At 60.6% G+C, this 21,389-nt stretch overlaps 6 protein-coding genes across 6 annotated transcripts; 4 read left to right on the top strand and 2 right to left on the bottom strand.

Annotated features, from left to right (window-relative positions):
- Positions 1-973: 973 nt before the first annotated feature.
- COLE_02410 (uncharacterized protein) lies at positions 974-1,207 on the top strand (the record flags this gene model as incomplete). The annotated part of the gene is made up of 1 exon (XM_018422256.2): positions 974-1,207. The coding sequence occupies one exon, from the start codon at positions 974-976 to the stop codon at positions 1,205-1,207; it is 234 nt and encodes a 77-aa protein (XP_018281358.1).
- A 186-nt stretch (positions 1,208-1,393) lies between these two features.
- COLE_02409 (uncharacterized protein) lies at positions 1,394-1,657 on the bottom strand (the record flags this gene model as incomplete). Its single annotated transcript, XM_018422255.2, has 1 exon — positions 1,394-1,657. One exon carries the CDS (start codon positions 1,655-1,657, stop codon positions 1,394-1,396), a length of 264 nt encoding a protein of 87 aa, XP_018281357.1.
- Positions 1,658-1,892: 235 nt separating this feature from the next.
- On the bottom strand, positions 1,893-2,468 carry COLE_02408 (uncharacterized protein; the record flags this gene model as incomplete). The annotated part of the gene is made up of 1 exon (XM_018425163.1): positions 1,893-2,468. One exon carries the CDS (start codon positions 2,466-2,468, stop codon positions 1,893-1,895), a length of 576 nt encoding a protein of 191 aa, XP_018281356.1.
- A 1,475-nt stretch (positions 2,469-3,943) lies between these two features.
- Positions 3,944-4,189, top strand: COLE_02407 (uncharacterized protein; the record flags this gene model as incomplete). Its single annotated transcript, XM_018422254.2, has 1 exon — positions 3,944-4,189. The coding sequence occupies one exon, from the start codon at positions 3,944-3,946 to the stop codon at positions 4,187-4,189; it is 246 nt and encodes an 81-aa protein (XP_018281355.1).
- A 1,487-nt stretch (positions 4,190-5,676) lies between these two features.
- On the top strand, positions 5,677-7,211 carry COLE_02406 (uncharacterized protein; the record flags this gene model as incomplete). Its single annotated transcript, XM_018422253.2, has 3 exons — positions 5,677-5,824; positions 5,900-6,889; positions 6,961-7,211. 3 exons carry the CDS (start codon positions 5,677-5,679, stop codon positions 7,209-7,211), a joined length of 1,389 nt encoding a protein of 462 aa, XP_018281354.1.
- Positions 7,212-7,641: 430 nt separating this feature from the next.
- Positions 7,642-9,267, top strand: COLE_02405 (uncharacterized protein; the record flags this gene model as incomplete). The annotated part of the gene is made up of 4 exons (XM_018422252.2): positions 7,642-7,679; positions 7,714-8,669; positions 8,722-9,162; positions 9,242-9,267. 4 exons carry the CDS (start codon positions 7,642-7,644, stop codon positions 9,265-9,267), a joined length of 1,461 nt encoding a protein of 486 aa, XP_018281353.2.
- Between the last annotated feature and the right edge of the window lie 12,122 nt (positions 9,268-21,389).

Genomic DNA, 21,389 nt, shown 5'->3' with positions numbered 1-21,389 from the left:
GGAATGCCCCGGCGCGATGCACTCAAGTACCCAAGTACTCTCAAGCGATCAAGCGAGTGTGCCGGGGAGAGGGACAGGATGCGAGTCATGTGACGAGGAGTGCATGGGATGTGTTGGGGGAATTGGCGGTATGCTTGTCGCATGTGCCAGGTGTGTTATGGGATAGTTTGATTCATGTTTCATCTCGATTCAACTCGACGTTCTGTCAACCACAATCCACTTCATCATCTTACTCATTCATATTCGCCTCACGCATCATCTACTTGTCTGTGTACTGTATTCACTTACTCTGCAAAAGCACATTCTTGCCTCAACATCATCTCACGCCATCCAACAGATGCTTTGATGCCAATCGTCCCGTGAGTGCGATTGTTTGTTCCTCCGAGCCTCCGATGGCCTCCTGTAACTCAAAACGATATCAACGCCACTCAGGCACTGGCTGCCTCGCCTCGCCCGCGTCTCTTTGGTTCATCGCGCTCCGTTCTGCACCGCTAAATGTCATCAAACGAACCGGTCGGGTTCCAGGAAAGAGACTGTTTATGGGCCCCACATTCCACTCTGCCCACTCTGCACATCGTTTGACACGTGCGTGGGCAGTTGTTGCGCCCGACAGCCCCATGACACCCATGAGGCCCATGCGGCCCATGAGAGCAAGTCTGATCCTCAATTCAGATTTGATCACGACACAGCAGCACAGCAGACGCCTCCAGCGATTCTGCGGCGCGTTTCCGCGCCTCAGGCACTGCCAAGGCTTCGCCCCGGCCCGCACGGTCCAGGTTTTCCTTTGTCAGATCTGATCAACGGTCCGAATGTTCGGATTGACAGCCTGTACTCAAGGGCATGTCTGCGTGGGTCACGGCGACGGAGACGGCGACTTTGAGAGATGAGACTGACCACCTCGGCTGGACAAGAGCACGATACATCCGAACGTCCGTGCACATTGAACACGAGGCACACGGCGCCAGGCGGACAGATGGAGGGTCTATTGCCGAGAACTTGGCTGGCATGCTGGCCTGCACGCCTGCAGGGCTGCAGCTCTGCAGGGAGTGAGCTTAATTCTCCCACGGTGTGCTCATTGATGTTCCTCGTTCATGTTCTGGCGGCGGAAAATCATGGGAGAATTCGGGCCAACCGCTCTATATCCGATGACGCATCCCAATCAAAGTGTTCGATGCCAACCATTAGACTCAGCCTGACCACGGGTTAACGGCCATATGGCCTTCCGCATCAGCACATGCATAAGCAGGAACAAGACGTACGGACTCGAATTTCTGGTCCGAGTGAGCAACCCGTCGTTAGGGGCCAGAGTGGCGATTGAACGGTCCGGAATGTCGGCTTGGTCGACAGCATGCAAGGGTCAACTGCTCGGAGGATCATCACGACAATGCGAAAATCAAGAGGTCGGGGCGCTCCCGAGTATGGTGGATGGGTGCAGTGACATGGAGTTGGCAAACCGCAAGACAGGGATGCCCGACGGCGAGTGCGACGGTGTTGGGTGTTGGGGCCGACAGCATCCCAGTTCGTCCTGCGCAGTTGTGGCGGAGCGGTCGACTGACGAGACGAGATGGTCACATGCCACGCCGCCACCCGGTGGTGGCGCGGCAGCGGGGCGCAGGGCGCCATTCGATCCAAATTGGAGTTGACTGATGCGATGCATTGTGAGGGAAGTGTTTCTACTATGCAAATGGTTATGCTAGTGGTGCAAACGTTGTGGGGGACATGCCTATAGACAACAAGTTGCTACGGAATGGGGATGAGGCTGCTAAGTGATACAATTTGGGGAGCGTGGGATGGGGAGAGGGGGGAGGGGCGGGGGGAATGGAGGGGGGGATGGGGGGGGGGGGGCGGGACGACGCCGCTCACGGGACCTCTGTCGCGACTTGCATACCATTCTACTCCTGGCTCGAGGCGTCACCGTTAGGTTGCCTGGCCTTGCCATCTTCGTTGAGCAAGAGGTTGCGGACGTGTGGACGAGAGGGCGCAAAGTCGATGTAGTCTCCTCCGGTCTCGCGCTCCGCGGATATTGGCGGCTTGTAGCGCTTGGAGGGAGAAAGTCTGAGCGGCGAAAGCTTGAAGGAATTCGGAGGCGGCGTTGGTGATTGCCGAGGCGTCGCCAGAGCAGAGGCCATTTCCAGCTTTGCGAGGTAATTTACCAGGTCGTCGATGTTGACGGAGATGCCTTGCGAGAGCTGACGCATGACATGATGACGTGCAGCCTTGCCAAGAGAGGGTGGCAGCGTGTCCAGCAACATGGTTATAATGGCCGCCTTGTCTTCGCGAGACTCTGCGCGTTCGAGCTCAGCACGCACGTCGGCAAAATGCTCTAGGACGGCGGCGACGGCAGGGTTATAGCGGTAGCCATTGATGTGGACGACATTGGCATGGACCCCAGCCGACGGGCTCGTGACTGGCGGGTGGCCGTTTGACATTGGTCGCTGACCTTCGCGGTCGCGATCGAAGTGACCCATCTTGGAGCGTGGAAGACCTCCAATGACACGTTGGGCGCGGGGTGAGGTGCGAGCAGAGGAAACACGGCAGACTGAAGAAACGCTGCCCCGCCGTTCGGGCGAATTGGGAACGATAATGTCGGACACGGTGTTGGCGTGGTCTGACGACGAGGACGCAGACACAGAGCGGCTTGAGTGTCTCGCATCAAGTGGCGACTTGGGTGACCGCGATCCCGAGTCGCGCGAGTACGGCGAGTGCCGCGATGTGGGGGTCGACAGTGTGGCGGTTATTGTGGAGTGATGGGGTAAATGGAGAGGGTGATGAGATGGACGGATGGCGGCGATGGACGAAATGGTGAATGAGTGAAGAGGGGAGGTAGGTGGAGAAAGGGGGCTGTGGGGTGGTGGTTGTGGGGAGAGGCCGGGGGGCCGGGATAGAAGAGATGCTGTGACTGATCCGAGTGCTCAGGCGGCGGGGTAGTTGGGATTAACGGAGGAGGGAAGCAGAGGGTGATGCAAGAGACAAGGCGAGAATGCTACCGGAAGGAGTGATGAGGGGGGGGGGGGGGGGGGGGGATGATGGAGTGAGGGGCGTGGCGATGGGAGTGGAAATGGCGGTGATGGTGGTGGTGGTGGTGGTGATAGTGATGGTGATGGTGATGGTGATGATCGGTGGATCGAGAGAGTAATAGAATTGATTGCTGGCGCTCCGGCGTACGGCGTCGGGTGCGGGTGCGGGTGCGGGAGGAGGGGTGCGGTGTAACTAGCTGCGCGAGTGTGTTGTGTGTGGTGCGTGCGCGAGTGCGTGCGTGCGGGCGCTCGGGCGCTCCGGCAGGGAATGGGCGGAGGATTTGATGATTTCGTGTGATTGGAGGCGGCGACGAGTGGTGTGTGGCGCGTGCGTGCGTGCGTATGTGTGTGTGATGTGAGATGGGGATGACACTTGATAGGGTGCAAAGGGGTGGTTAATAACTGAATCTCTGACGAGGCGTTCGAGATAAAACTTGGGTCTTGGTCTCGCGCGTCCTTACATACTTTTTTTATGTGGATCTCGGCCCGCACCGACTTTGCCCAGAGGTGGCCAGGTGGCCAAGATAGCCCGGCGGTGCTCATGCCCAAGCCATCGCCGGCTGTGCATTGTTCTGCGGCGCGCCTGGTGTCGCGCATACTGGCGTGCCGGGTGATGCTCAGTCCCACTCTCGGGGCGGCGGGGTCATTATCTCAGGAACACCCCGAGGATTGCAAGCCTGAAATCAGTGGAGCCTGGAGTCGCCCATGGCCCATCGTCTGTGGCCCACCCCCGGCCGGTCCCGCCCTTTTCGACTCTAGTGCCTGGGTGCAGAGGAGGTGCGCCGCTCGTTGGGCGCGCGGGTATGACGGGTGAAGCGGGTGACTCGGAATCATGTCGGGAGGGCGTTAAGGCGGCACGTTAGCTCGCGGAATGCTTGTCATGCACCGCCGGTACTAATCGTCTTAATCTCTCCTCCTCTGCCTACATGCCTGCCACGATCAAACGCCCCATGCCGCCGGCCGCGATTACCCCGATGACATGCATTCTTGCATGCATCCACGGGCCACGGACACGGCCACGGCCACAGACGCTCCCGATCACTTTGCATGCTTACTGGTTACTGGTGTACCTGGCCTGTGGCACTGCCAACTCATTCCATCGCCAGCAAGGTCCACTCCGCAGCACCGTGCTCGGCGGAGCTTTGGGCCCACAAGCTAGAGGAATTTCGTGACGATGCGCTCCAACCTCCAAGCGAAGTGTGGGACGTGATGTCGTTGTCTCACTCAATGTGATGGAGCGTTCCAACGAAACGAGCCATGGTCATCGCTGGGTGGCATGGGTGGGGAGACTTCGGGTTGTTCATTGCTGTGGGGCGCTAGTGGCCTGTGGCCTGTGGCCTATGGCCTGTGGCCTATGGCCTGTATGGCTTGGGTGGCATGAATAGGTCGCGGCGCGCGGCGGGGGGGCGCCGTCAGCCATCAGAACGCGCTCCAAAGGATTGCGGGTTGGGAGGAATAGGAGGTACGGAGTTACACGTCAGAAGTCAGGTGGAGCAACCGAGGCACAACGAGCCCACATGCCTCAGGGTTCATGGAGCATGGTCCCTGGAGCGCGCAGGGTTTCATATCGTGGTGGGTGGCAAAACTGGGCATGGAAGAGTCTGTTGGGAAAAAAAGGACCTTTGCTCTCATGGGCGACCGAACAAAACCACTCGGGCCTCAGGGCCCTCGTGCCAGTGGGTAGTCATGGGTGGCTTGGGTAATTGGGTAGGATGGATAGCAGCTCAGCAGGGAACGACTTGTTCGGGTGGTGGCTTGCGTCAGTCCTCGACAATTCGACAAAAGATCTCCCGATCAGACGAGCAAACGACGATCAGGCACCCTAGGCTAGCTGGGCTCTGGCCACAACCACTCCCTTTCTACCCGCACTCGATCCATTCAATCCCCGGGTATGTACTCCGGAACGAAACTGAGACAGCATGGTACACTACACAATAATGTGCCGAAGATCGGTCGACGCGTACTCGACACGGCAGCATGGGCAGCAAACTTGTCGTAATTGACACGCGGACATTTCGTTAGAAAAACTGCGGCGTTAAGGCCAGGGCATGGATGACGTAGCAGAGTCAGGAAGATCGACGTGGATTTTCTTCCTTGCGTGGATGTCGGTTCTCTACGGCCGTTCCAAAGCCCGAAGCTTGCCGTGGCATGCGCCCTCAACCTCCGATTCGTCACCCTTTACCTAACAGCACGTGAATCGCCGGAACCAAACGCTCCACAACCAAATCGGTAACCTCCACCTGCACCCAACAGTCGCGTCAACAAAGCACAGGCAGGCAACACGCCCAAGTTTAGTCAACCTCCACCTCTCCATTCCTCGATCATCTCACTCACGCACTCACACCCACCCTCCACTCGGCACGCCTCCGGTGCTGCTCTTCATCCCAACTCCCTTTCTCCTCACCCATTTCACCCAAGCCATCCTCTATCCCCGCTCCGCTCCCATTCCGCTCATATCGTTCCTCGCCACCCCTCGGTGTTCGGGCAAGTCACCGTCAACCTCGTCCGGGTATCCCCCACCCTCTCGCGGCTATCCCCACCACACAGTGTTGCCACCACTTCCACACCCGCATAACCTTCCCCGCGGCTCGCTGCGGAATCACTGTCGCAGTCTAGCCACACGCTCTCGTAACTGCATCGCCTCGCAGCGTTCTGCCTGATGTCCCGGCGGCGAGAAGAGGCAGAGTTGAAACGCGTCCTTCAGCTTTCCACCCAGCAGGTCCAGGCCGTTGGCGCACTTCCTCCCTACACACTGTCCAGTGCATCGACAGACGACTCTCGTGAAATGGAACTGCGTCCGGTTAATCGTGAGTCTCATTCACCCGACATGTCGTACGCGTGGGTGTGCGTGGGTGTACGTGGTGGCGACTAACAGCCTGCAGCAGCGTCCACCGGCGAGTCGCCCTTCACACCAAATCGACCAGCGTCGAGGCGATGGCCTTACTTGCTCTCACCAGACCCCGTCGACGACGATTATTCATTCCTCATGCCGCAGACGCGGGTTGAAGTCGTGGTGCCCTCTCATCCTCGTTCGCATCTTTCGCCAGATCCGATAGACGCTCTCGACCCTTCCGTGCCCCCCGAGTTTCGCGATATCCACTTCGACTCTGCAGGCGATATCCAGGATGGTTACAGTTTTGCGCCGAGCGGCGGCACTGGTGGAGCGGCAGGGACCGATGACGCGTTGCTGGGTCTCTCTCTCGCCACGGAGACTTCACACGTGCCTTCCAGCAGCATGGAGTCTTCCCGACGCTCTTCCGCTCGCCAGGAAACTGTAAAGGACAAAAAGGCGGCCGACACCGCCGACAGGAAGCGTAAGCGTCCGGAACGCAAGGCGAAGGAGGCCGCCGCGGCTGTTCTTGCTGAGGTTTCCGGTGAGCCGCTTCCCCACACCACTCTCCCTGCATCGAAGCGGAAGACGAAGAAGGCGAAGACGAATCAAGCGAAGCAATCCGTTGTTCATTCCATGTCACAGCGGCAAGGCTTGGAAGAGGCTTCAATACCACCACTACCCACCGCTCCGTCATGCGCTGATGAGCGTGACGTGCATGTCGCTCCAAGTGCAGCCATGGCATGCACCGTCGATAGGCCGACAACAGAGGTCGTGGCAAATTCGTCGCTCGAGGCATGTGGCGGTGCACGTGCAGAAAGTGGGGAACGCTCCAACATGCCTGTTACCGAGGGTGTGATATCATCAGTGGAGCCCGATCACCATTCCTCCCCAAGACCGAGATCATCGCCTAACGTGCGGGACGAGGATTCCTCGAGTCCCGCAGCCGTGGTAACACCAAAAGCCACTCGCGTTCTGCGACCAGCACACCACATGACTTCGTCATCGGCCTCTACACCTAGCGGAGGGCGATGGCGTACACGTGAGTGCAAAGGCGGTGAATGGGCATACCGAAGCCCAAGCCACTTGTCACGTCCGGCTGTCGCATGCACTGACGCTCAGCGCGAAATGATCTGGCTGGCGTCTTGTCCAAATTCCCGGGCGCGAGACGGACCGGCATGTCGAAACGTCTGAACATCGTCCCTCTGCACGCTTCTATCGGCCCGGGAGTGAAGGCTCTTCCGCCGCCGCCTCCGAAGAGCAAGAAGAAGGTTGAGGAAGAGGAGGACGAAGACGAGGAAGACGAGAATGGCAACCCAAAGGTCAAGGTCGGTAGCCGGGAGTGGCTCATGATGGAGGACTAGGAGCCGAGCCGCCGCTCAAGTCGTCTTCTGTCTGTTTTCCCCGTATATCCATATCCTCCGTGTCACCAGTCTGAAATCCCATTTTGTATATATGCATGTAATAAGGAGTCTTGCTGCTGGCTGCAAGATGTGAAACGGCCTGAGGACTCAGATGCTCTAATAGGAGGGCACAAATAAGCCGATCACGTGCGGTGGCGGGTGCGGTATTGATTTTGGTTAACCCGTTGGCCGTCTTCAACCATCTCACAATCTCGTGTCCCAAGAGAACAAGAATCAAGGAGCGATTGACCGCCAGAGCACACTCTCAGCTCACTTCAATTCCCTCATTTGACTTATCGCTTTAATCACGAGACTCGCTATTCGTCATGGTGGTAAGTTCTTGTGGATACTGAGATACGAAGGCCCCCCTCACACTCCGCAGAAGATTAAGATGATCTCGAGGTCGCTCGATGACCACCTTCCTTCATCGTGCGTATCAATCAGGTTGCAGTCTGACACTTAGTACTTCGGCTCCCCACCCTCTGCAGCGCAATTTGGCGCCCCATCTGCATCCATTCGCCAAGCCGCGCGAGTACCAGCGCGCCATCACGGCTGCAAAGATGGACCGTATGTTCGCCAAGCCCTTCGTTGCTTCGCTCGGGGGACATCAGGACGGTGCATACTGCCTCGGGAAAGACCCTCGTCGCGTGTCTGTTGTCGCAGCGGGCGGCGGTGATGGCGAGGTTATCGTACATTCGCTCTCGCAACGCCGCTCGTTGCTCAAGATTGATGCGCACAAGGGCATGGTCGGTGGACTCTGTTGGACATCGGAGGCGCGTGACGGCAAGCGCGGAATTGTCACATGCGGCAAGCTTGACGGAACGATCAAGATCTGGCGCTCGTCCGCTTTTGCACCGGGCCTCAAGGTCGACACTGATGAGGGCGGCGACGAGGTGTTGGACACTGCTGGCGCCGTAGGAGAGGATGACGATGAGGACCTCGCTATGGATGAGGCCAAGCGGCACACCGTTGGGCTCAATCTCGAACCCAGCATGGTGTACACGTCCAAAAACGGCTTCAACGGTATTGACCACCACCGCAGCGATGCCATGTTCGCGACCGCATCGAGCACTGTGCAGATTTGGGACGAGAACCGCTCCAGCCCACTGTCAACCCTGCAATTCGGCTCATCCGTGGAGACAGTCACCTCCGTACGCTTCAACCAGAGTGAGACCAGCGTCCTTGCGTCTGTGGGGACAGACCGTACCATGTGCCTGTACGACATCCGCACTGGCAAGGCTGAGCGGCGAGTCATCATGAACATGCGCTCCAACGCTCTCTCGTGGTGCCCCACTCTCCCGACTGTCATGCTTCTTGCATCCGAGGACCAGAACCTGTACACGTTCGACATCCGTAATCTCGAATCTCCGACCCAAATCTACAAGGGTCACGTCGGAGGCGTCATGGGTTGCGACTGGAGTGAGTCTATCCCTGTGTGCTTGGCGCGTAACGGTCGGTATTGACAATTCAGGTCCAACAGGAGAGGAGTTTGTGTCAGGATCCTGGGACCGCACGGTCCGCCTGTGGAAACGCGACACGGGCAAGTCTCGCGACGTCTACCACACCAAGCGCATGCAGCGCGTCTTCGACGTCACCTACACCCCCACGGCTGACTTTGTGCTCTCGGCATCAGATGACGGTAACGTGCGCATCTGGAAGACGAACGCCTCCCAAAAGCTCGGCCCGGTCTCCACCAAGGAACGCGCGGCCATGGAGTACCGCCAGAAGCTGGTGGAACAGTGGTCGTCGGAGAAGCACGTCCGCCAAATCGCCGAGCGCCGTCACCTTCCCGCCAGCGTTCACAACACGCAAAAGCTCAAGCGGGAGATGCTCGAGTCGCGCAAGGTCAAGGAAGACCGCAGGCGCAAGCATACCCGTGCGGGCAAGGAGAAGCCCAAGGCCGAGCGCAAGAGTGAGTCAAGGAAATTTGGGGAATGAGGATTGGGATTGAGCCGGGCGCGAGTGCGAGCCGAAAAGCTGACACGACGCAGAGGCCATCATCAAGGAGCAAAAGTAGTATGGAGAAAACAGTCGCGTCGAGTCGACCGAGGGTACATCGGAACGATCAGACGTCACCGCAATCAGCGCGACCCGCACGAGAACCAGGCAACCCGCCGGCACCTCCACTTTCACCTACCCACGTGTTGTACATTACATGCCATCCACCCATTGAAATATCCGCCCCGTCCATCGGTATGCGGAGGCAGCGAGCATGCCAGCAGGCCAGGCGTCACAGTAGGCTCGGGACTCGGGGAACGAGGTGGCAGCGATGGCAGAATTCACAGAAGGCCGGCAGTACGGCTGAAGAACGCCACGCAACGCTTGCATGTCTGGCATGCCTCGTAAAGAGATATTTGTTTGGCGTAAGGAGCGCGGAGGTCCGAGCGCAGGGGGCGGATGGGGACGCCGATGTCACGGACGCGCGTTAACCCCAGATCGGCGGCCCCAGCGCCTCCCTCACCACCTCGCCCCCCTCTCATGCCTCCCATTGTGTGTCCTCTGATCTTCTGAGCTCTCAGCCCTCACGCCTGTGACCAGCCTAGCTCGCGGGTCGCGGCGCGCGCCGCGCGCGGACTTCTTGCTTCCTTCCCTAGCCTCCTAGCCTCCGCCCCTCTCGGCCCTCTCGAGCTCTTCGGCCTGACCGCCCGTCTCCCTCTGTTTCGAGGCCCAAAGCATCCAGCCAAGTCTCGCCACTCACAATTCGTTGCTTGACATAATCACTCACTCAGTCCAACTACCCACCCCCAATTCACGGACGTACCGTCACCGAGCGGAGCGGCGCGAGCGGAAACATCTGCCACAACATTAGTGGTGAGACGAGGGCCACCCCTCCTCGCGCTCCTCGGCCTCCTCACCTCCTGACTGCCCTCCTCCTCGACGCGATCCGGGCGGAACGGTCGCGTGTCATCCCGACCAAACACTACTGAAGTCTCGAGCACTGACTACATTCCCCGCCTGTGGTCGCCTGCACCCCAAACACTCCGTCCGCGAAGGAAAAGCAAGCACGCTACCACCACCCAAGTCGGGCCACACAGGCCTTCCTTGTCCCTCCTCTGATCAACTTTCAGCTATCATCCCCTTGCGACAGCTATCTCATCTCTTTTTCCCCTTCACCCCAACCTCTCTCTCTCTCTCTCTCTCTCTCTCTCTCTCTCTCTCTCTCTCTTTCTCTCCTTCTGTCTCTCCGCCAGGTATACCCCAGTCTCCTTCTTCCTCGGCACCTTCGGCACCTTTACAATGGCGTCCACGCCGCCGTTGTCTCCAACACCGCGGCGGTGGAGCCCAGCCAATACAGGAAACAACCCCTCGCCTGTCGTGCAGACTCTGACCGCGCTCGCAGACAACCCAGACCAACTCCTGACGCCGACACGCCCCTCATCCTCAGTGCCCGATATCTTGACAACCTCACCCTCACCTCAACACCATGTCCCAGAGGCCTTGTCTCCCCAGCACACGGGTGGCACGCTCATGACGCTCAATGCGCGATACGATGATGTTTTCGCGCAGCTTGACGCACTGGCAGCTTCGTCAGCGGTCGATTCGCCCACGCCTACTGTCCCAGCTCGACAGCTGGCACCTTCCCCGATCACCTCACTGCCACCATCCCCAAACCTCTCCAGAACCCCTACGGCCCCATCACCGACCACAACGCCCGTTCAGCCCAGAATGCCGGCCCAGCTTGGCCTGCATGGGCTGGGGATCTCTATCCGTGCCGGCCCCCGTTCCCCCGACATCCTCGACACTCTCACAGAGCACACAGAGCCCAGCTCCAGCGACTCGGGTCGCAGTGCCGGCCCAGTACGCCCGCCCAAGCTACATGAGCCACCTACGCCGTCCAGCCCCCTCAAAATTGGTGGAGGCAAGGGCGTTAGGAACCTGCGTGACTTTTTCGAGGTAAAGACATCTGACAGCCAACAGTCGCCGGTCTACAGGAGCTCGCCCGAGAAGCGTGGTCTCCCAACACCAGCCAATTCGAGCTCACCTGTCAAGCCGACCGCTACAGTTCCGGCCCCTGCGTCGCCTGCAGCCCCTTCTGTTCCGCTTCCTGCGACGCGACTTTACTCGCAGCCTTCCCCGAAGCCCAAACCCACTTCACCATTGCCTGCCTGGCGTCGCTCACCACCCCCGAAGGAGCCTAGCCAACCGCCCGCACAATCAAGCTCCTTTAGAAACATCATTGCCTCTTGGAGTGCACGCACTGCCACTGAGACGGCCGCCGAGCCCCAAAGTCTGCATCGTGATCGGGCTACAAACTTCAGCCTCCGCCGACGGAGGAGGAACGACAGTGTTTCGACTCTTGCGGAGGTCGCTTCTGACAGAGGCAGCGCCAAGTCACCGTCGCCGTCCTCCACGGACAAGCCTTCCGCGGACGAACTGCCCCGCCATGTCTCCCCTGCGCCGTCATCTCGTGCCAAGTCGTCGCCCAAAATTCTCACGGGACAGGTTAGCTGCAGTGACGAGCACGCTGACTCTAGCCCCAACGCATCGGTTCTGTGTATTTCTACAATGTTCACGACCCCATCGCCCCCGAGAAGTACGCATGGGTGCGGACAGATGCGCGCCTGTACGTCGATGGACTGCAGCTGAACTGGCGCACGCTGGCGGGTGCGGACTCACAAGTGACTCTGGACCTCGAGTTCTGCGACGGTCAGTTGCCGGTTGTCCGCCATAACTAACGTAGCAGAAGTCCATTCCATGTACTGTCCCACTCACCCCGAGGCGACAGATGTTAGTGCTATCGCCGCGCGGGAGCAGGGCATTGCCGACATTCTGTACCCTCTCAAGATGGTGTACGACGACGGTACCGAGCGCATCGCATTTGATTCGGCCCGCGAGCGAGGTGAGTCTCATGATGGATCGTCAGCTGACAGAAGCCTCGTGGTCGGGCCTAATTTGGAAGGTGCTCGAGCAGCGGCATGTACTCGCGCGTGCATCTTCCGCCCTCAGTAACAGGTCGGAACCGGGATCTGGCTCGGGTTCGACCAGATACAGCAAGGGAGGCTCGCCGCCAACAGCGCATCAGACGACCGACGATGCGGTCGTCAGCACCGCGGGAGGCTTTACTGCACCGCTTGTCTCTCGCGACTCACGTCGTCTGGCGGCAGGGAGTGGGAAAAGGCAGTTGCTGCGCCGCGTTGCGAGTGACGTCGACCTGCGCGAGCTGGTTGACGCCTCGCCAGGTGTACTGACCCCGGAGAGTGCGAAGCAACCGGCCACTAGAGACTTTGTGTTCGCACGAGGCATTCCGCCACCGCCGCTCTCCCCTCAGGCCTCCGCTCGCACCCCAAGCAGCTTCGGAACAGCGCTCAGCCGTTCCCCAGCTTCCCGGAGTCGCTCGGGCCCAACCTCCCCTCGGATGCAATACTCACCTTCGATCAGTGGTGACAGCTTCCGTACCCCGGGTTCGACGGACTCTCGTGACCGCATCCCATCCCCCGTTCCGCCGAGCGAACGCTCGAGCTCTTCTCTTTCCGTCGTCACTGCACCCCTGACTGTCCCACTTCCCAGCGGACCGTCCACCCCGCGTCGCCGATCGCCTGTCTCTGCTGAGCAGACCGGGTCCACTGGCTCTGGCTCGGGCTCTGGGACAGCTGTTCCTCGTGGACGGTCTCAAGGCTCTGGGTCCTCTGGCGAGACCCGCCGGTACCAGCTGTATGACCGGCCGATGGACGAGGTCGTGCTAGGAAGGAGGAGCTCATTCACTCAAGGACACCAGAGCGCTGAAAGCTTGCAGCCCACTGCATACGACACTGCTCAGCCCCCGACTAGCTTTGTTACAGCACCCACTGGCAGTGCGTACGGTACTGGGATTACACCCAGTAGCTTTGGAACTGCACCTCCTGGTAGCCAGTATGGGTCTGCACTTCCCCCAAGCTCGTACGGCACGGCGCAGCCACCTAGTAGCTTCGGCACGGCGTTGCCTGGGAGCCAGTACGGCTCGATGCCTCCACCAAGCTCCTTCGGGACTGCTCCTGCTCCGAGCTCGTTTGGCACAGCTCAACCTCCGAGTTCGTTCGGCACCGCCATGCCTGGGACGGAGTATGGGTCAGCCCCTGCACCGAGCACTTTTGGTACGGCGATGCCGCCCAGCTCCTTTGGAACGGCCCCGCACGGGAGTCAATATGGCTTGGCGCAGCCACCTAGCACGTTCGCCACGGCCCAGCCTCCAAGCTCCTTCGGCACAGCTCCGCCAGGTACTCAGTATGGCTCGGCACCGACCGCAAGCTCGTTCGGGACGGTACCTCACCCTAGCAGCTTCGGTACTGCCTCGCAGCCCAGCCATTTCAGCTCGGCTCAGCCACCCACTTCCTTCCAGAGCGCGGCTACCCCAAGCAACTATGACACAGTGCCACCAGTCACCAGCTACGCCTCCGTGCCGCCGTCTGGCTCTTTTGGCACCGCCGCGCCTGGAACGGCTTACGGGAGTGCGCCAACACCCAGCACCTACCACACGGCAGGACAGGGGAGTACATACGGAAGCGCGCCTGCGCCTCCGAGTACGCTCATGACAGCTCAGCAGGGCAGCATCTACGGCAGCGCGCCTGCCCCGCCTAGCACTCTGATGACTGCTCAGCAGGGTAGCATGTACGACACACCGAGTGTGCCAACATCATTCGCTGACCCTGCGAGCAACTACGGTTCAGCACCCGGCCTCAGCTCATACGAGATTCCACAAGCTAGCACACAGGCCGCGACGGCACCTACCGCCTCGGTGTCGGACCGGCTCACGGCGCAGCCCCCCTCCATGCCGTCTGATTCATCGCAGTCCTTTTCGTCCAAGTCTTCCAGTTCGAAGAGTCCGTCATCTCATCACCCAAACTCAAGCTCGTCTGAAGCTGCATTGACAGCTGTCCAGCAGAGCAATTACACCACCGCAGCGCCAGTCTCAACCACGACCGCCTTCGCGTCTGGCCCGCCCGCTACGCCGACCGCTACGCGGTACGGCACTGCCACCGAGCCGTCATCTTATGCGTCGGGTGCAGCGCCCGCTCCGACAGCCACACGGTATGGAACTGCCACCGAACCCTCATCCTTTGGAACTCCAGTGGGCTCTTCGAGCGCTCGGAGCTTCAATACGGCGTCAACTATTGGTCCAGAGCTTGAGGCTGCGATGCGTCCTCGCGACATCACTCGGGCGACCACACCCGTCAGCGAGCCCGACGTCGACTTCGAGATGCTCGCTGAGCTTGAGCGTCTATCCTCTGTCGGCTCCTCGGCCTCTTCGCGTTCCACGACACGGATACCCCGTGCCCGCAGCAGTGCATACGGGACAGCAAACGAGGTGTCGTCTTACGGCACCGCCACCACTGCTGCGTACACGATCGTGAGCGAGGGGCTTACTCACGAGAATTACGCCACAGCTAGTTCGATTCCCAGTACGGCTACCAGACGGGCGCCCACAAGTGTCCCGTCCAGTCGAGACCCCACCCTCGCCGAAACCGTCGGTAGCCCCCCATTGAGCATGCGTCCACCGCCAAGTTCGACATACGCCCCTACATTGCCTGAGACTGTTGGTTCGCCGCCTCTTGCGATGGCCCGCGGGCGCCCGGCGCCGTCAAGTCGCATGTCCACGATACCTGAGGCGGTCACTAGCCCTCCTCTGTCCATGCGCCCACCCCCCGCTTCCAGCTGGGCGGCGACAGTTGTTGAGAGCGCGGGCAGTCCAATCACGTCTTTGCGGGCACCACCGTCGAGCTACGTCTCGACTATCCCCGAAAGCATTGGTTCACCACCTCTCGGTAGGCTCTCATCGCCGTCGACGCACGTCTCGACGGTTGTCGAGAGTCTGGGTTCCGCTCCGCGCTCGATGCGTGCCCCCGCACCCTCGACTCACCTCTCCACCATTGCTGAGAGCGTTGGCACTCCGCCACGCTCTCTGCGTGGGCTGCCATCCTCAACCCATGTGTTGACTGCCGCTGAGAGCATCGGGTCCGCGCCGCAATCGATGCGTGCTTCCTCGCCGTCAACGGCGTACCCGACGATGGCCGAGTCTCTGGGTGCGCCTCCAGCCTCCATGCGCGCCCCTCCCCCTTCTACATTGTGTGACACTGTCCCCGAGTCTCTCGGCTCACTGCCCTCTGTGCACAAGCGCGCACCGCCGAGCATTTCCACCGCGCAATCTCTTGCCGGATCGTCTAAGCCTCCAAGTCTTACTACAACCGCCGCGGGGAGCTCCAGCTACCAGACGCCTCAGAGCATCTCAACCGCTCAGTCTACTGCTGGCTCCTCCGCGCGTGGGTGGCGAAAGCCTGTCCCTCAGCTCGATCGGGGTCCTCCCCCGGACCCGACTCCGCCTTCCACGCACGTCTCGTCGTCGCATGACTCCTCTGCCACTCCCTCGGCACCGAGCACTGCTGCCGCACCTGTCCCGGACTACAGTATGCTGCGTCTTGTCAACTACCTCGAGGGCCAGGAACAGGTGCGGCAAGGTCAGACAACCCGCATCGAGGGCCAGCTTGAGCGCATTGAGAACAAGCTCGGCAAGCTCGACAGTTTGGAGAACAGTTGGTCCAGCCTGGAGGCCAAGATTGAAGCCAGGGTCGCCAATACTGACAATGACCCACCCCCCGTCCCTTCGAAGGACGGGCATAGAGGTTTCTTCGGCATCGGCGACGGCGACTCGGCGTCTGATTCACACTCGGACACATCCTCAGAGTCGGACGCCGAAACGGCCAGGCCGGTCACCCCACCGCCACTTGTGATTCCTGCCGCATTCACACAGCGTCTTGATGACATCTCGATATTGCTGGGAAAAGTACTTGGCCAGCAAGAGGACATTATCGGAGAGCTCTCCAGGCGGCGCACACACGATCTCGACACAAGCAGGGACATCCCTCTCATCCTTGACCTCGTGCGCAACATTCGCGAGCGAGTGGAAGAGACAGACTACAGCAGCTACGTGACCGGGTTGACCAGGGCGCCTAGTCCGCGCCCGCGTCACGGGCGCAGCTCTTCACTCCCGCGCCGCGCGAGCTATCCTCCACCTGAAAACGATGCGGACGGGGGATTATGGTCCTATGGCGCAGACATGGTGCCGTCGGACGCAAGCGGGATTCGCGTCCCGCCCAACAGCGAAGTCGGTGCGCAACGCACGCCGTTCCTTACTCAGTCGCTATTGCACGAGGACATCGGCTCGCCCGACTTTGACGACGAACATGCTTTGAGAGACCTGCCGTCCACACACCCGCCTAGCGAGCCACACATCCCGCACGCTCAGGCGCCACAGTTCTACCGTCGCCAGCGCGCTCCGGGAGCACCTCAGCAAGGCCACAGAGCCGAGGGATTCGAGCCCGAGTACGAGGGCCAAACCGCGTACGATGAGCAGTACGAGGAGGAACCTGGTGTGCAAGGTCTCCAGCATCCCGTGCCAGTCCGAAGTGGAGGTGCGCCGCAGGAGGAGCGGTATGAGGATGCCGCTTCCGAGGATGGCCATCTGCGACCATCGCATCGCGGGCCCACGCCCAACACCCTCGGTCTTCCCACTCCTCAGCACGATCCCCGCGGCCTCCCCAGACGTAGGACTCGGGACATGACTCCAGGTCCCGCAATCCACGGTGCTGCCCCTTCCACTCTGCCTCGCGGCACCGGTCCTCCTCCCCCTGCTTCTGGTCCTGGTCTTTCTGCTGGTTGGCGACCAAACCGCCGTGGCCCGCCAATGACGCGCAGCTATTATCGGCCTGGTCACCAGCCTTCTGGCGCTGCGTATCCCGTTGGCGGTCCTCCGATGGCTGGCATCCCTCCGCCCGTTCCCGGGCCGATGGGCGCAGCTGCCTTCCAGCCCGCCTTGCATCCTGTCTATCCCGGTTCTCTCGCTCCTGGCTTCGTACCCCGTGCTATCCCCCCCGACCATGGTCTAGGTAATACGACAAGCGGTGCTTCTACTGTCTCAAGCTCCAGATCCAGCTTCGCCAGCGGCGCCGGAACGGACTCCCGCTCAACGACTTCCAAGAGCACGACGCACGCTCCCAGCGAACCCGCCACGCCCGTTCTTTCTCAACCGACTATTCCGCCCCACCCCGTCATTGAGACTAGAAATATCCCGGCCAACGTCTTACCACCCGCTGCATCTGTCGCTACCAACCTGCCTCCTGCTCCCCCGTCTACGGTCCCGCCTGCTCCTTCCTCGTACCCCGGCACCCCCACTCCGATCCGCTCTGTTCTGCCTTCCAATGCACCACAGTCTCTCGCTCCGCCATCAGCTATTCCTCCCAGCTTGTCGATGTCTTCGGTCGGTGAGCCTGACGACCACCACTGGCAGATGTACCGCATGCGCGAGGCGCAAGGCGAGCAGCAGAACGAAATGGCACGCTACCTCCACAACATGAGCGATCAGATGAAGGACATGAACGACGAAGTCAGTGCGCAACTCAAGGATGTTCTCGACATCATCAGCCGGACTCGCGATCAATCCCGCCCTGAGCGCGTCAGCGCCCGCGTCCTCCCAGACGGAACTGTTCAACTCATGTCGGGCGAGATCGTTGACGGCGTCCGCGGCGCTGCCGACGCAGGTGCCCCCGCCTCCGTTTCGCCCGCAGGCTGCCACGTTGAGGGACGGGTCCTCCCAGATGGCACGGTCATGGTCGGCGACAAGGTTGTCATCGGTGTGCAAGGTCTTCCCCGTGCTGCGACAGCAGAGGAGAAGGCCGAGGAGGAGGCACGTGAGCGGGAGCGCCAGACCGACGCCCGCCTTCGGGCCGCCGAAGACGGCATTGCTAAATTGCTTCGCGACATGACTCCTAGGAGGGATCACATTCCCTTGCACAACGAGCCCAGACCATCACCGGGATCGTTCTACGCACCTTCGGAGAGGACTACGGAAAGGAACGTGGAAAGGACCGAGACAATCACGGAGACCAAGGAAAAGAAGATATTGAACCCGCGCACCGGCCGACCGCTCACAATGCCCTCGCCGCTGTCGCAGGCTACCGGCCCCACTGAGATCACCGCCGCTTCTCCGCCTGAATTGGCCGCGCCTGCGCCTGTTCCGCCGACTGTGGCGGGTGGCGAACCGTCCGGGTCTGTCGCCGGTGGACCCAAGCCAGCCACCGTTTGGAGCACAAGCCCGCCCAAGAACGACACCATGACGCCTGTATCGGAGCTGGCTAACGTTGGAAATGCTCCTGCCGTTCCAGGCAAGAGTTCTGGGACAGCTGGAGAGCCCAAGAGCGACGTAACGGAGCGCTTGGACCCACCTCTGAAGGTGGTGAACGAGACAACGACTGCGACAAAGCCCGCCACGTCGCCACCGGTGCCACCACCATCGTCCAAGGTGTCTCCTGAGTCCACGGTACCGACGGCTCCCGCAGGCTCCCAGACAGCGGGTTCGTCGGCTGCGACGCCCGTGGCTTCAGCTGCTGCCGCGACGCCCAAACCCGACGCCACATCAACTGGAGGGAAGACGGTCACGTTCGCCAACGAACCGCTCGGTAAGACGGGCACGGCCTCCCCCGCCAAGAACGGTGGCCGGAACAGCCCCGCGCCTGGAGCCAACGTCATTGTCAAGGATTTCACTCCTATCAGTCCGCCACCTCCCGGTCACAAGATTGTGTACTCGGAAGCGGTCATGGGCGACGGAAGCAACAGCCTCATCTTCCGCGGCTATGCTCCTGTACCCGTTGACCCACCTGCCTCCCCTGCTCCTGACAAGGGCAAAGCCAAGGCCAACCAGAAGGCCCCAGACGCGGGCAAGACCGAGAAACTCGCAGACGGCAAGAAGCCCGATGGCAAGGACAAGACGGACGAGACGAAGACTTCGGAGAAGCAGAAGACCGACACCAAGGCTGATCCACCGTCGCGTCCTAACACTCCCGTTCCACCAGTTCAGCCGATTACTGGTCTTCCCACTAGCGCTGCCGACCAGGCAGCGAGCCAGGGGGCTGGAAAGACGCTGCCAACTAAGCCGGGTCGCAAGCCCGTCCCACCCGCGACAGAGGCATCAAACGTCGGCGGTGATGCGGCAACTATCAAACCGGATGCTGATGGCTCCAAGACCGGCAAGGAAACAGGAGGCAAGCCCCCCGGTGGCCCATCCAGTGAATCCAAGCCTCCTGGCGACTCTAAGCCACCTGGCGGAGATAGCCAGCCTCCGAGCGGCCCTGCTCCCACCGCGCCTCATTGCTGCCAGCATTGCGGCACGAGCCCCGCCGTCGCACCCCAAGGGGCACCACCGCCTGTCCCGCCACCTCCTGCGCCCACGGTGGACAAGCCCGCAGAGAAGAAGGCAGAGATCAAGCCTGTGGAAAGCAAACCCGTGGAGAAGCCTGTCGCTCCTGCGGCACCTGCCCCTGCTCCTATGGTCGCTCCCGCAGTAGCCAACACCCCCGCGCCTGCAGCAGCCGCCGCTGAGAAGACGAAACAGGAAACTGCTGCTGCCACTGCTGCTACAGCTAAACCCGCCGGCGATGGCAAGGACAAGGCCAAGGCGGGGGAGAAGGAGGACGGGGCAAAGCAGGGAGAGAAGAAGGAAACGGCGAAGGAGGGAGAGAAGAAAGATACCGAGATGATTGACAAGGGTGTCAAGGAAGCCATCACCCTTGTGAAGACGCTGGTCGGATCCTTTGCCGATCTCAAGAAAGCTGTGGTGAGTTAGCTGGTATGCCCCCAACTGATGGCAGGAAGGCTACGCTGCCGAACAAAAGGGGTGGAAGAAGGAGCACGATGCGGCGAGCGCGGACCAAAAGAAGAGGCGCGAAACCAAGGCCGCTGATAAGAAGAAGATATCTGAGATTCTGGACAAGATTCTCGCCGGTGTTGAGAAAACCAAGGGCACGCAGGCAGTGCTGGACGCTTTGAAGGAGCTAGGCACGAAGCAAAGCGAAGCTTCACGCAAGCTGGCAGACCACACCGTTGATCACCTTTCCAATCAGGTCAAGAGCAGCGTCGATGAGTTCAGGAAGGCGGCGCGCGAGCAGGTGGCCTTTAACCTCGCGGGTTATATGGACAACTTTAGTCGCTCGCTCGCCAACGAGGTCAGAGTGCTGATCAAGGAGGTGGGCGATCTGCGCGAGGCGCGTCGCTCCATGCATTACGAGCTTGCTGAGCTGCTTCTCCACAAGGCGCGCCAGAGTGGCGGCGACCTCATGGCCGTGGTGCCATACCCAGCCAAGCCACCAGCCAAACCGGCCGAGAAGAAGGTGAGTCGCGAGTGTCGACTGGAGGTGTCTGTCTTGCAGCCTCGAGTCATGCTCACGGGCAGGACGAGAAGAAGAAGGAAGGAGGTGAGAAGAAACCGCAAGGCCCGCCCGGATGGACCAACTATGTCTTCCCACCGCCGCCTCCCATGGGCATGCCCCCGCCTCCAGCGCCCCCCGTCTCACGCCCCTTGCCCAACCCCAATGTCATGCCGTTCCCAGGGGCCTTCCCGGGACCGATACCCCCTCCGCCTAGCGGCGTGGGCTTCAACATGGTGCCACAGCCGATGCCACCACCCGCCGGGCCTGCAACTGCACGCCCTCTTCCAATTCCCAAGTAGAGTGCAATTTTGGTTAACCTTCGACATTGATCTTGATGTTGTTTTGACGATAATGACTTATGAATGCATTGCTAGTGTACAGCGCCTAGCCGAGGCTCAACGGGAAATAGGCGGGGAGGGGGGAATCGAGATGGAGGCAGGGCGAGATTGCGGTCGAGCGTGCAGCACGCGCAAGTCAAATCGAGGGACAGGGGTGATGGCACTCAGGCTCCCTCGTTAAGGATTACGCCCACCTCGTCCACGCTCTTACCGCTGTTGGGTTCAGCGAAAACGTCGACGCCGGCGGCCAGCGAGTCAATGAGCAGCTGCAGTCGGCTGGGACCGAGAGTAGGATCCGACTGCTGTCAGCTGCGATGTTCCAGAGCCAGTGAATGTAGGGCGTTGGCCAATCTCCCAGGCCTTGTGCCGAACTTACTGCACGCAATGTTTCCAAGTCTCCACCGAACCCCTCAACCATCTTCTCCATGTACACTCGCTTAAAGCGGGCGCGGCGGTCATCCTCCTCCCCCGCCTTTGCGGGGAGGAACGAGGGTATGTCGCGCGGCGGCGGCGACGGCGAGAGAGTGGGTTGCCTAGGTCGTTCCACCTTGGCCTTTGCCGGGGCGGCGCGCTTGGCAGCTGGCTCATCTGCGTCCGAGTCCGAGTCTTCGTCAGAGTCGGAGTCCGAG

This window comes from Cutaneotrichosporon oleaginosum (assembly GCF_008065305.1).
Source record: "Cutaneotrichosporon oleaginosum strain ATCC 20508 chromosome Unknown ATCC20508_contig02, whole genome shotgun sequence".
Lineage (NCBI taxonomy): Eukaryota > Fungi > Basidiomycota > Tremellomycetes > Trichosporonales > Trichosporonaceae > Cutaneotrichosporon > Cutaneotrichosporon oleaginosum.
The sequence above is the reverse complement of the archived record's forward strand: the minus strand, read 5'-3'. Positions and strand labels throughout refer to the sequence as shown.